Source organism: Motacilla alba, chromosome 1A (genome assembly GCF_015832195.1).
Source record: "Motacilla alba alba isolate MOTALB_02 chromosome 1A, Motacilla_alba_V1.0_pri, whole genome shotgun sequence".
Lineage (NCBI taxonomy): Eukaryota > Metazoa > Chordata > Aves > Passeriformes > Motacillidae > Motacilla > Motacilla alba.
Window position 1 is genome coordinate 70,310,663 of NC_052031.1, and position 14,032 is coordinate 70,324,694.

Here is a 14,032-nt window from a genome sequence, read left to right on the forward strand (position 1 = left end):
TTGGAACGTAGCACAAGATACCTTTTTTTATGAACCACTGGACCTTTTCAATCTCATACTGTCCACAGTTTTGTTTCTCCAAAACTCTTCTGTAGCAGAACATGTAACTGTGTCCATCTGTCTCTCCCTGTGAAGAAATACAGTTTCCAGTTATTCAAGTGGTACTGCAGCAGTGGATTCACATACTAGTGGTCTTAAGTGATTATTCTTTATCACATGATTGTGATTTATTCTCAATACCTCACCTGTGTTTTAAGGAACTTTATGGAAACTTGTGAAGCAGTGGTCGTGTTTCTGCCTTGCATGCAGACAAGCATGGCCTGGGGAGTTACATTATCCTTTGGAATTCTGAAAAGTTTCCTAAAAAATTCTTATTATTCTTAAAGTATATATGAGCAAATTGTATTGTGAAACACATCTTAATTCCTCTGCTTTTGGTTCAACATTTAAGGAAATCAGAAAACTGTTTCTGTCCTTTTCAGAATTTGATTTTCAAAGAGCTTTCCCTTTCCCCGTGGAAATCTGGGTAAATGAGAAGGTTGCAGAAGGGAAGGCTGATCAGTGAAGGGTTATGGGCTCGCTTTGCAGTGTCTTTTTGCATCTTAGATATAATGAGAGAGACATCTTGAGATAATTCCATGTTCCTAAAGGATCATCATGATTTGTTGACTGTTACTCAAAATATAAATGTCTGAGATGGGTCATTTGAAAATTCTCGTTTTCAGAAGTTCCTGAGTTGCATGTTAGCTTTCTTCCCCATAGTGATTTTGTTAGGTGGCTGATTTAATGCATCTTAATTAATTTTCACCCCAGTATATGCAGAAGTAGTTTTTCAGGTTGGCATTTTATTAGTAATTGATAAACATCATATTATATTATTTGACTTACAAATTTCAAATCAGAGCTTCATAATTAAAACTTCAAATCACCTGTTGATATGCTTTAGTCGTAATAAGAATTTGCTGCAGAAGTTATGAATGAATTCATGGCAAAAAATGGAAATAATAAATATTGTGGGAATGTTAAAGACCAGGCTGCAGTATTTGAATGGTCTGCTGTCTTGATCAAGTGTTGCACAGGAAGAATAATGACAGCTGCTTGAGCAATTTCTTATCTTCTTGCCTCTTGAGACAAATGCAATGCTGGCTGTAGACTTCTGCCTTAAGGCAGAAATCATCTCTAACTGAATTGGGAACTGACTACTGTAATGTATTTCTCCAGAGGGTGTGTGACCCAGAAATGTATCCAAAGTTGATGGCATTTTCTGAAAATGCTGAGTATTGGCAGCTTTCCTTTCAAACTTTGGGTGGATTATTGTTGGTGAACTGAACGTGACAAAGGGCTGATACAATCTTGCTTGTCTTTCTCTTTCTTAGCTTGGTTTTAGTTAGAGAATTAAGTGTGCAAGTCTGTGTGTTTTGTCTTTACAAGAAGAATGGGGGAAGGCAAAACTTTTATCTAGGAAGCCAAAATAACACAATTAACATCATTAAGTATTTTCAGTTTGGAGTATATAAAGCTGAGTACCTAAGAAGGATTTACATTTAGATATTTTTAAGTGCCCAAAAGGAGAGATGTTTGACACATGTACCAGGTTCTCTGCAAGCAGGGTTACAAGGGCTTCATGCCATGGATGTAAAACAAAATGCCTTTTGATAGTGGACAATCTGTTTAAATCACTTGCAGATCGTAATTTGACAAAAGCTGGCAGTTTTTCAGCACAAAGCAATTTGTCTCTGGAAAAAAAAAAAAAGTCAGTATGTTCTTTCTACCTCATGGTTTTATTAGACCCTGGCTTTTTTAAAAGGTGGCAGTGGATTGCTAAATATTTATTGACAATTAATGGCTGAAATATGCTGTTACTGAGGCACCCTCATGTATAAATTCTTAACAGTTTAAGTGCAGCTAATTTATACATTTACTGCCTCTGTTTTATATCTGAAGGTAACACCCTTCTTTGAGAGAATGTATAATGGAAAAGGAGACTTTACTGTGGCTGTATGTGATGAGACCACAGTCTTCTAACAGACACTTTTTAAAGAGAATTTCTATTGTTACTTAATTGGTTTTTTTAAGATCTTGCCATTTTAAAGTGTTTTCTTTTGTCTTGTCTTATGTTTTTATGTTCTTCTAAGTTTGAAAAACAGCCTTTTATCATAAAAACTTAATTTACTGGTGGCACCCTTTTAACTGGTCACATTCATGGTGCTGTAGAGATCTTATTTGTGTGAGGAATTTTGGTGTAGAATAATTCAGGATTAGAGTCCATGGCCTGCTTTCTCTTCTGGGTGGCCTTTTATGTGTTCTCTCACTCATGCAGAGGGGCTTTTAGAACCAAATGTATTGCAAGTGTGCACCTCTGAAACAGGTCACAGTATTGCTGTTCTGAGGCAGCCTTGACTCCAATATTGTCATTTGCTTTTTCATTGCAAAGATGACACTGTAGTTCTTAACAAGCATGATTATCAAGTCCACAGGAGGAATATAGGAGAGATGAGGAAGCTTTCTGTTCATGCAATTTGCTCTTAAGACTCTGTTACTTATGTAGGGCTTGCTTTTCATGTGGTGGGTTACTGATGTGATGATGTAATTTATTTGACTTAAGGAACTGATGTGTTCTTGGAACTTGCATTATTAAGCAGGAAGGAAGATACTTAAATCCATTTCCTCAAACCCATTTTGGGGTAAACGTGCATAGAAAACACTAACACTTAAGAATAATTTAAATAATTCACACACTTTTAAAAATTGTGCCCTTTCTTCTCAGTCTGCTGAATGTTTCCCACGGTAAATCCTGGAGAAATTTGTTGCATAAACCTGAAAGCAAAAATTTGTGGTTTTTTTCCATCCTTCCATCCTCACTCTTTTTTTTTTCCCCCTCAGATTTATTTATCAAATATTTATATGCTTGCATCACTGAGCACCTGCAGCACAAGCTGTGGTCCTGCATTGCCACTTAGAGTGAGCTGATTGCCTAATTGGCAGTGTCCAGCTGAGATGGAGCAGGGACAGAACAGAATGTACAGCTGAATGCTTACCAACAATCAGCCCCAGGAGTGCAGCAAGTGCTAGCTCCGAGTGGGATTTGTAGTTCATTTTGAAATAATGGATACAGGAATAGAGAAGCTGCTTTAAATGAAGGCAGCAGAAGTTTGAATCACTGTTTGTGCAGGTTTCAGGGTAATACATAGTTGATAATGTAACACCAGTTCCTATCCTTAGTTTTAATGTCAGTGTGTTATTTAATGAATTGCTGCTCTCAAGTAAGGCTTAAAAATGTGAATATTTTCATTCTGACTTTCCTGCTGACGTAATGTTGTCACAGTTTTATATGGTATATTTTAAAACTTTTTGAAAGTTTCTAATATTATTAGTTTATAGTATTTTGAAATTTTTCTTAATACAATGCAAATATGTTCTTAATAGCAATTATTTTTTAGTTTAAGTACTTTTAGTGTAGAATTGATGGACTGGCTTTTACACCCTAAATCAAAATTCAATAATCTTCTACTGTTCAAGAAGCACTTAACTATAAAAATCCTTTTTTCTAAAAGGAAAAGGTCTTTGTAATGCCTACTGCTTTTATACTGGTTGTAAAATCTCAGATGGGTGTTAGTTGTGCTTTACTCATTATAAATTGAAGGTTAATATGTGATGCATGCAGCTTGTGCTTCTTGGGTAGAAAATGTTTCCTAATAGTCCAAGAGCATGGAATGACAACTTGTACATAGAAGGGTGTAATGGTGTGGAGTTTTCCACCTGACTCTTCAGCATTAGTGAAGCTGAAACGAGTGGATGTGGTTGCATTTTTGGAAATAGCTGTTCCATTCACAGGGAGCGTGTTTTGACCAAACGTGAATTGTGCTTCTCTAGGAATAATTTCTCCCTCTCAGTGAAATTAACATTTGCGGTTCTCTGACAAGGTAGTGCTGCTGACAGAAGGGTAAATGATTTACTAATGACATTCAGACCTATTTACATGCTTGAATGTGTTTGAATGCTTTCAGTGTGTTGAACACTAAGGATCTCTTTTCCTTTTTTCCAGCAAGACCTCATGACTTCTTTGATGCACAAACACTGGATGCTATAAGACATCGAGCCATCTGCTTTAACCTCTCAGCACATATAGAAAGTTTAGGAAAAGGCCACAGTGTTGTATTTCATAGTACTGTAAGTATTTATGTGATGAATTCTGTTTGTTTACCTGTGTGTCTAAAGAATCTAATCTTTATGAAATATTTATGTGTTCCTCTTACTGCTGTAGACATTTAATCAGATGGAAGCAATAGTGGCTCTTTGGTGTTGTTGTTAGTAAATGAACTTTTAAGAGGTATTGGTGGTAGCTGTTCTAGCTCACAGATTGAGTGGATTGCAACATTTCCTGTCTGATCCAGTTGGGGAATATCTAACAGCAACTTTGTGTTGCAGAAGAAAATCGGTTCATCTTCTGAATAAGAACACAGTTCAGATGGCATTTCCATGGTCATAAGTGACAGTGGTCATTTATCACAAAAAGTATTTTTGGTATATAATTGAATACGTAAACATGCTGATCTTAAATATGTGTTTATTCCCTTTTCCCCCTCCAGTTTAAAAAGATATAATCCTGAATAAATTTATTCCCATTTCCATGTTTTCTTTTAATAAACTTAGCACCGAAATATTGGGGAGTTGTTGGAAGAAGGCAAGAACCAAGTGGGAAACTTGTGTTTGGATGGGAAAGATGTCAGTATTAATTTAGAGGAGTTCAAAGCAGGGATAAAATACTGAATGGGGTAGAAGGATCAGAAGTTGAAAAAGTTGAATAACCTCAGGTTTTCTTAAGCATGTTGGGAGATGGAGGCGTGTAAAAGGTGGAGACTTGGCTGAAGAAAAGAAGAAAGAGATGGGACAAAATGGGGAGGGATGGTTTTAAATGGGTAGAATAGTCCAAACAAGGAGTGCTGGCTGGCCTGTCTTCAGCTACAGCTTAATCTTGGTATGGGATTCAGACTCTTGAACTACCAGTCTCCCACCATAAATAAAAGATGATTTTGTGCATGAAGCTTATTTCACCTTCTTCTGCAAGGCTGATGATTGTTCTAAATACCTGTGGCCTGTGTTGGAAATCTTGTCCAGATTATTTCTGCTGAACTTTATGTACATTGTGCACCAGCTGCAAGTGGAGATTGCAGGTGGCTTAGCTGTTACTGTATTTAATTCTCATTCTAGTTTCCCTGGCCAGCATGGATTTTAGAGTGCTGTGAGAAAAGCAGGTTCTTTTCCAATTCACAGCTTGCTTTAATCTGAAAGGTGATCCAGTCAGTCCACTCAGTTGTGGAAGAACAGCTCTGGCTATTGGAATAATTCATAAGGAGGAGGAATTAGAGGGAAGAATCTGCTCTAAAACTGCTTCCCATGAGCTTGAAGGAAGTGGTGAAAATCCTTGTAGCTCAACTGTGCACGTGTTACTCGAGATGGTGGGAGGTTGATTAGATCTGGAATTGCTCGGGCCTCAGTTGTGGGAGAGCTGCTCTAGGGTTCCAGCTCCATGCTGCACCTGGCTGCTCTGTTTTGGGGTGCTGGCTTGTGCTGGACTTCAGCTTTGTTGTGAGACAGCCCAAAATCAGCTTTAAAAAGAAAAAATAGGCAAGGAACTGTTTTGTGGACTGTTAAACTGAGGTAACAATACCTCAGATACAAACACTTAGTCATTTTGCATCACTTAAAGGCATTAGGACTTGAGATTTGAATGGTGACTGGCTAAATGGCATAATAAGTTTGTGTGGTCCACCATCGGATAAAGAAAAAATGTGTAATTATCAGAGACATTAATTTGAAAGGTGAAAAATAGGAAGATGAAGTTGCCATGCTGTCTGAAAACAGACATAAATTATGTGGCTTTATTGTTTTACTCAGCATAAGAATAATGTCAGCACAATGCAGTATATTTCAATATATTAGATATATTATATTATTTCTAAAAAGATGAAATACATTTTGTATTTAATATAATATATAAGTATATACAGTATTACATTATTATATTATATTACATCATATGTCATATTGTAGATTTCAGTATATTATATACTGCATTATGTCAGCATAATGCAGTATATTTCCAGTATATATCAGATACTGTAATATAAACAATTTCTAAACAGTCACTGTAGCTACCTTTCATGTTCTCTGTAAAGGTACCTCCTTTCATTTATATATACTTTTCTAACACCTTTTCTTTGTAGATATGGAGGCAGTTATTAATAAAACCTTTTTGAAGAAATGTGCTTGCAATCCAATACACCTTTGATTTGATTATGATGGGTTTTTTCTGCTTGCTTTTTTTAATTGAGTCAAATTCTTTGTATTTTAATTCTCTGAATTAATTAATTAATTAAATGTCTACTTAATCTAATTAAGCATGTCTGCTTAAACTAAGGAACAGATATTACACTGACTAAAAAATGTAACTTATAGGTTACCCTGTCGTGCCACCCTCAGCTTTTGAAGTGGCTGGAATTAACTCTCTAAAACATTTCAACACCGAACTGTTCCCTGGTTTTAGCTTTTTTAGGTATTTCAGTTCAGTGGCCACATGTGTTTTAACTAGTTACATAGTTGCAATATATTGAAACCTTGTAAGCAGGAAATGAATCCAGTGAGGTGCCTGCAATGCACGCAATTTACAGTGTGAAATTGTTTTCTTTTTCCAGAAGAGGTCAGCAGATCTCCATGTCTGATTTGAGACCACTTTGATGCACGTTTGCGTGGAATTTCCATTCTGTTTCTGGGACAGTGCAGGAAATGTAGAAAGTGTAGTAAGAATATTTCCAAATAAAGATGTCCAAACTAAGTGGACATCTTCTGGCTGAATTGTGGTTTTCACTTAAAAACCTAAAAGGACTTAAGTTCTTTGCAAAACAGTTTTAAGTCTTGAGAGCATATTTATTGCAGACACACAACTTTCAAGGAGTATAACAGTTTGTTTTCTGTGAATGTCTACTTGGACATGAATAACAACAACCTTTGAGAAAAAAAAATCTGGTAATTTGGTTTTAATTATGACTTTGTCATTATTATAGGTAATAGCTAAAAGAAAAGAAGATTCTGGCAAAATAAAACTTTTGCTTCATTGGACACCAGAGGACATGTGAGTATATTGCTAGTGATGCATTTTAAAAGGGGAAGGATTTCCAGTGGGATCAATGAACTGTTATTAAATTATTTTGTGCCTTAGAATATTTGAGTTAAAGTTAGTATTTTAAAAATGCTTTTCAAAAAGTAATTTAGATGTTTAGAAAATAATAAGCAATGAGTTTATTGATTTTTCCTTTCACTTTCAAATCTTTGGGCTCTACTACCAGTTCAGTTAAATTTCCATCTGTATTTTTAATGCATTTTGTCACAAGTTTCAATTCATCGTGAGAGAAGAAAGCTCAAATATTCTTATAAAATAGGCAGGTTTTGGATTCCTTTTAGGACTGATGGTTGTATTATATCTAACAGCATTCTGAAAATTTTCTTTTTGAAATGAATAGAGATTCTATTATTTTACAGATAAAGACAGTTAATTTTAAGATAAGCATTAAGAAATATGCAACTGGGAGCATGAAAAATAAATAAATTTTTTTTTAAAATACAGAGTTGAATGATTTTTTTGCTCATGCAGGTGAATTCAGTATTAGAATCTCTGCATTGGAGAGAGGTTCGTTCATGTTAAGACATTCTCAAGGGAATTTAGATTTGGTTGGTTGGGTCAGAGGAAAAATATGTTTTATATTGCTGCTTGTTGCATCTTGGTCGGGTTAGATGGGTTAGAGAGAGTGTGTATTTCAGGCACTGAATGATACGGTTTTAAATTACTCAGTATTCAGGTATTCAGTTCATCTTGATCATTCCGTGTAAGCAGAGGAAGTGCCAAGCTATCCTGGCACACACCATCAGTCTGTGTTACCCTGTCAGGGCACTCACCCTTCAGAAAGTGAAATGCACTCAGGGTGCTTCCTTTCACTCCCCTGAGCTGCCCATCAGCCTTCCCCATGGAGCTGGGAGTAGTGATTTAACTTCTGCCCTGATCCTCTGGAGAAGCTGCACAAGTTCTCCAGGATGTCCATATGTTCAGGGACAGGTCAGGAAAAGTAAATACAGGTCTTTAAGTCGTTTCCTCTTCAAGAGGGAAATAACTTCCAGTGAGCTGGAAGGGTTGGGGTTGTTTTGTTGGTTTTGGTTTTTGTTAAGAGCAGGAATTTATTTTTTAAAAAATCAGCTTATTGAGTTGTTGTCTTTCTGTAGATTTCAAATCTCTGCATGTTAAAAGTTTTCTTTTTTGCTGTTAGTTTCTTGAGCATACAATTGCTACTGAAAATGTCTTCCCAATGTTGGTTGTTCAAAAACTGATTTTTGCCTAATGAAAAAAACTGATTTTTTTAAACAAAACTTCTATGATGTTTTTCTACCTTTCATGATCCATGAGACTTAGTGAATAAATGGATTGCCTGCTGAGTTCTCCCTCCTCCTATGCCCTGGTGGTTTTATTTCTTTTCTTCCTCCTTTATCTGAAAGGTTTAATTGGAGAAACTCCTTTTCCTGCTGGGTTAGAGGTTCTGGCTTTCATTTCATGTTTTGAATAGCTTATCCAAAAAATTGAATTTGAGTTGCAGCTAACTTTCAGGCAAAGTGAAATCTTTGCAAAATACAGATTCAGTGAAATAATTTGCGTAAGTCTGAAATTTGGCTTTGCAGAGAAAGAGCCACTACAATTAGTTTAAGTATGGACTTCTCAATTTGAAACCTGTTTCAAAGACTTAAACACCTTAATTGCAAACTCCTCCCCCAACCTCAAGTTCATCTTTGGCTTCTAGGACATGTAGAAAATTTTTAAAACCCCACCAAAAACCCAAAGAGGATAATCAAACAATTAACTTCAGCTAAATTGGAGCATTTTGTCTTGGAAACCTTTGAGCTTGGAGCAAGCAAATGAGTGTAACTCAAAGCTCAGTGGCTGCAGTGTATCCTGTCCTTTAATTGAACAGATCAGGGAATTTCTGCCAGTGAAATAAATGGTTTTCAAAGGTCTGGTTGTTTTTTCTGTTACTCATTTTCACATGAAATTGTTACAGTGGAGAATGTAGTGCCATTATCATTGTACACTCAGAATATACTTCTGGAATGATCTAAATTCTCTCCAGTGTCTTTTCAAACTGAAAAACTTCAACGTATAATGTGTAAAGATTGGCTGCCTTTCCTCACTGTGGTGAAGGTGCTTTTTAACCAGGGAAATGTCAAATTTGCTTCATATGTGCTAGTTTACCACATAATGTTATGGTAAGAAAAACAGTTGATATTTTTTGAATATTTTTATTTTATTTATTTATTCATAGTCTGCCTGATGTGTGGGTAAATGAAAGTGAGCGACATCAGTTAAAAACTAAAGTAGTTCATTTATCAAAACTACCAAAAGATACTGCCTTGCTTCTGGACCCAAACATTTACAGGTAACATCTTCATTTTGCAACTTTCTTTACTTGAATGTAATCTTAAGCCTCACTTAACTTTTTGACGTTGGAAAATCAGGATTGCTAATGTATTATACACCAGATCAGGGAGCCTTGGTACTGTACACGTCCAGGAGTTAAGTTCTGAGGTCTTAAGTTATTTCAGAATTACTTCTTGAACTAAACTCTAGTGCCTGAGAAACGGGGAATGTGTGTATTTACCAAGTGTATTTTACTTTTTTGTGCTTGGTGTACAGAAATTCTAGTAAAGGAGGTACATACAGTGGAATCCTGAAAGATCACTTCTGTTAAGATCACATACTGGTTTGTATACCAATTTTTTTAAAGTCCAAATTTATCTTTCCATATTATATTCAGCTGTAATACATGCAGTATTACCTTGAAACTTGTACTTGTGTTCAAGTACCGTTATTTTTTTGTTACAAGATTCTTTATAGGGGGACAAAAGGGAACAATCCATGTTACTTGTCTTTAAGCTACTTTCACATTTCTGTTTTTAGGCCCTCAGATTGGCTTCTAATCCATCTGGTTTCTAATAATTTCCTGATTCTCCCCCCACCCCTTTGTTACTGCTCTCCCATGATTGTCAGTACCACAGTTCTGTGTGTACAGTTTTTAAAGGTAATCTGAAATGCTTCATTCATTCTGAAATTTTGAGCATCCGTAGATCCATATGTGATTATATTAAAAATCCATGAAAATGGCTTTTGGAAAGAAAGTTTATCATAACAGAAGTTCAGTGTTCTGATGTTTCTTCCTTAACATCCACTGACCAAGAGTCTCAAGGAGAAAATAAAACACTAATCTGAGGTCTTTCAATGCAATAAGCCTTTCAGTTCACCTTTAATAATCAGTGTATTTCACTAATCAAATTAATGAAAACTTGCTTAATGATATGAAAACCAATCCTGCTGTATTTGCTATCTTTGTAAATGTGTTTTAAGTACTTACCTTAGCCTATGAATCATTGCTGTTCATGGTAAAATCATAGAAATGTTATGGTGAGATTGGATTGTGTGTTTTAAAACTGCTTAACACAGTGATTTTTATAATCTAATTGAGGTGTCAATAATTTTATATTGATTACCTTTGCTGAGCTTGATAGATTAGTTTGCTTTGAAAAGAAAATAATAACCTTTTAAAATAAAAATTTAATGAACTCTGGATTAAGGTCTTGGAGAAAAATTAGCAGACCTTTCTATCTCTCCCAAATAAAATTAAGGTCCCCACATGTAATGCTGTACTCTATCTTTAACAGTATGGATCAGTCTGTGATTGAAATGAGCTTTTGGGACCAGCTGAGGGAGCTTAGTGATGTAAATTTAAAAACCAAAACGTCAGAACCAGACTTTAAAAACCAAAATCTCTTTTCAAGAGGAAAGAGTTGTTAAAGAAATTCAATGGCAGCTATTAATGTGATGCTAAAATGTCATACTTAAATAGAAAGTTTGAAATAATTATCTGAAATGTACACTTTAGTGAGATCATCTGAAATGGCTCTTGGTTTTAATCAAATGAAAGTAGGTTTTGTATAGTCATGATTTCATAGTGCATTCAGCTGACCAGTGTATACATCACAGAGTCTTAATGTAAAGCTGTACCATCTTCTTTTACAGAACAATGCCCCAGAAGAGGTTGAAGAGGTAAAAACCGAGCAAGTGGGGACACCTGCAGTCTTAGTCACTGACAATGGATTTAGAAATAAAGTTGCACATTAGTCAAATCCCATCTTTTTTTTTTCTTTTTATTTTGTTTTTTCTTTTGATTTCTTTTTTTTTCCTTTTTTTTTTGTTTTGTTTTGGTTTTTTTTTTAGAGAAATATTTATGCTTAGTGTAAACATTCTGTGAATGAAGTTGATGCTTCTGTGGAATATATTAATATATTACTGTATATCCACATTTTCATGGAATGGTACAGTGGGAGACTGAGCAAACACTCTTCTGGCAACTTAGTGGAACAACTAAAAGGCTTTGCATGCTTGCTTCTTTAAGCTGCTTTTTTCTTTAGTGAATACAGTAGTCTATATTTGATGAAAAGAAAAAGTAACCATCACCATTTCCTCCCGATTCCCAGGAGAACTGTTAACAAGCTATTGGGCTTCCTGTCAGTGTTAAGTAAACCTAACACATGCCAGACAATAGAAGAGCTACCAAGGGATTATCCTGTTGCCCTTTGAGTATGGTGGATAGTAATCATTCGTCATTTGTGATCTTGTGTCCTTTTGCAGATCCCTAAAATATGTTGGATTATGGTGTTGAAACAAATGTTGATGGAATGCTTGTCTTTTCCAGCCAACTCTGAATACGTATAGTAGGGTGGCAGGATGTTCAGAGTGTTGCAGTCTGTCTGACCCCTTTGCAGGAGTAGTGTAGTGTGTTCATCAGATCTGCTTTGGTGTGATCCGTATCCATGGGCGGGTTTGGGAAACCTCGGTGTGAGCAGTCAGTGTTACTGGTGATTTATTTTGCTTTTTTGTCCCTCTAGGATCCCCATTCACTTGTAAAGTATACTTTATTTGGCCTAATGTTTTCTAGATGTAAAGAAAATGGTATTTTTAAAAAAAAAAATTAATCTAGAAATTCAATCCTTTATGCACCAAAGTTGGCTTTGAAAAGGAAAGTAAAATCATTTTCTTGCTTAATAAGCAAGGAGCCGTGGATTTTTTTTAACTGACAAATAGAGATGCGTCTAACCTGTTAGTCTTTGTATGGAGACAAAAATGTTGCATATAGATAATAGGACATTGCTTGTAAATATTTCAGCAGATTTGTAATATATTTTTATATTATGAAATGTACTGTAGATGTTTTTCTAGAGGCATGAAAGTTAAAATGTATATATTACGGTAGAAATAATATTGAAGGATATTGTAATTCACTAGTGCTGCCAGAAGAATTGTTTTAAAAAAGCACCTTCCTTAACAGTAAAAAAAAAACCTTCTTTTACATACCTAAGGGATTATATACTACTGTTAGTATCTGTTGTAAGAACAAAAATACATTGAACATCCTTCCCAGAAATCTTAGAGGGATGAATAGTACCCATAATTAATTCATGGCACTCCTTTCTAATAGTGAACACAGAATTAGTTTTTTCCTTACTGTCGGAAGGAACTAATATGTAAAATTTGTATGGATATATGCAGTCAAACTGGAGAGTTAGTCCTCCTTATTGGGGAGGAGTTTACTACAGTGAAACTAATAACCAGCAGTTTTTACACTAAATTTTTATTAAATAGATTAAGACTTAAAGTAACCCTTTGGTTGCAGAAGTGAGCACATCCTAATGTAATACAAATGCGTTCTGCATTGGTACTGACACGAGTCTTGCTCAGCTCCAGTGGGTTAAAAATGTTACTTATATACACAAAAAAATAATCTTATCAACGATATGAAGTGCAGATTAAAAGCACCACTAATATAAGATGTTCTGGAATGGTTGTTTAATAAGGGTATTATTCATAAAATCTGTAGTGACGTGACTTTATTTTTGGAAGAAATGCAGTGTTTTGGTTTTTTATTTTTTTTTGCTTGAGCACTTCACCTACTGCTTTTTCTGTACCTATAAAGTAATCCGTAATCTTTGTTTCTTTTTTTTTTTGAATTTGTTATAAAATTGCCAAATAGAAGTGTTTCAGATATAGTTTGTATTTGTATTTTTTTAATTTTATTGCTTCATGAGTTTCTTGTAAGTCATTTATAATTGACAGATGATTGTAGACCTTGCCTGAGTATTTTTTCTAATAAAACAAAGCAAACAAACCTCATAAGCTTCAAAATTGTACGATTTCAATGGAGTTTTCAAAAACAAATATAAAAACGATGCTGTTTCCTCTGTAAGTTGTAACACACACCTTTACAGAAGGGGTAGTTCATGGATGAATAGTAATGTGATACTAGTCAAGTAAGTCAAGTAATGTGGTGTTCATGTAAAATGTGACTTCTCCTGGGTTTGAGAAAACTGTTACCTGGTGTTCTCATGGCAGAGTTTCTGCATTGGAAGGAAAATCAGTTTAAATAACAAACATCTGTGAAGAAATGGATACACTGGAGTTAATTAAACTTTCCATAATAGTCAAAAGGTAAGTGGACATTTGGCTGGTTTTTACCTTGTAGTTATGGAAGTGAATTGCTAAAACTATTTATGCTTGAAAGTTATTTGCATTCTACAAATTTTGGAATTACTTGGTGGTGTTTTGTTTCAAATGCCAGTCTGTTCTCCAAAGCTCTGCTGCAGTTTTTTGTGTGCCCCTGGGTAGATTTCACTTTTGTTGGAATACCAGGTAGGTGGAACTGCCGCTGTGTGCTGGGGGGCACTGATCATGTTTTTGTTCTGAAAATAATCTTATTCTTACTCTTGAGAAGTGTTTCTGAAATAATTGGCCTCTCCCTTTATAAGTAATTCCATGTGCTTTGTTTTGGGATGTTTGGGATGTAACATTTAAAGGTTCCTCTCTGTCTTTCTCAAGAACATTTTCCAGACATCTACAGATTACATTCCCTCCCAGCTTGAGTGTTTATTTTCTCTGTAGAGA

General features: G+C 35.2%; 1 protein-coding gene across 3 annotated transcripts in view; it reads left to right on the forward strand.

Moving 5' to 3' along the window:
- Window positions 1–13,264, forward strand: part of AEBP2 (AE binding protein 2) — a 43,124-nt gene extending 29,860 nt beyond the window's left edge. Inside the window, exons 5-9 of one of the 3 annotated variants that reach the window (XM_038153690.1) lie at window positions 4,046–4,170; window positions 7,065–7,132; window positions 9,363–9,476; window positions 9,734–9,800; window positions 11,114–13,264. In XM_038153690.1, coding sequence (XP_038009618.1) covers window positions 4,046–4,170; window positions 7,065–7,132; window positions 9,363–9,476; window positions 9,734–9,788 — 362 coding nt within the window. In that variant the 3' untranslated portion in view covers window positions 9,789–9,800; window positions 11,114–13,264. The remainder of the gene's footprint in view (window positions 1–4,045; window positions 4,171–7,064; window positions 7,133–9,362; window positions 9,477–9,733; window positions 9,801–11,113) is intronic. The other 2 variants (XM_038153691.1, XM_038153692.1) reach the window with 2 other exon arrangements.
- Window positions 13,265–14,032: the final 768 nt, after the last annotated feature.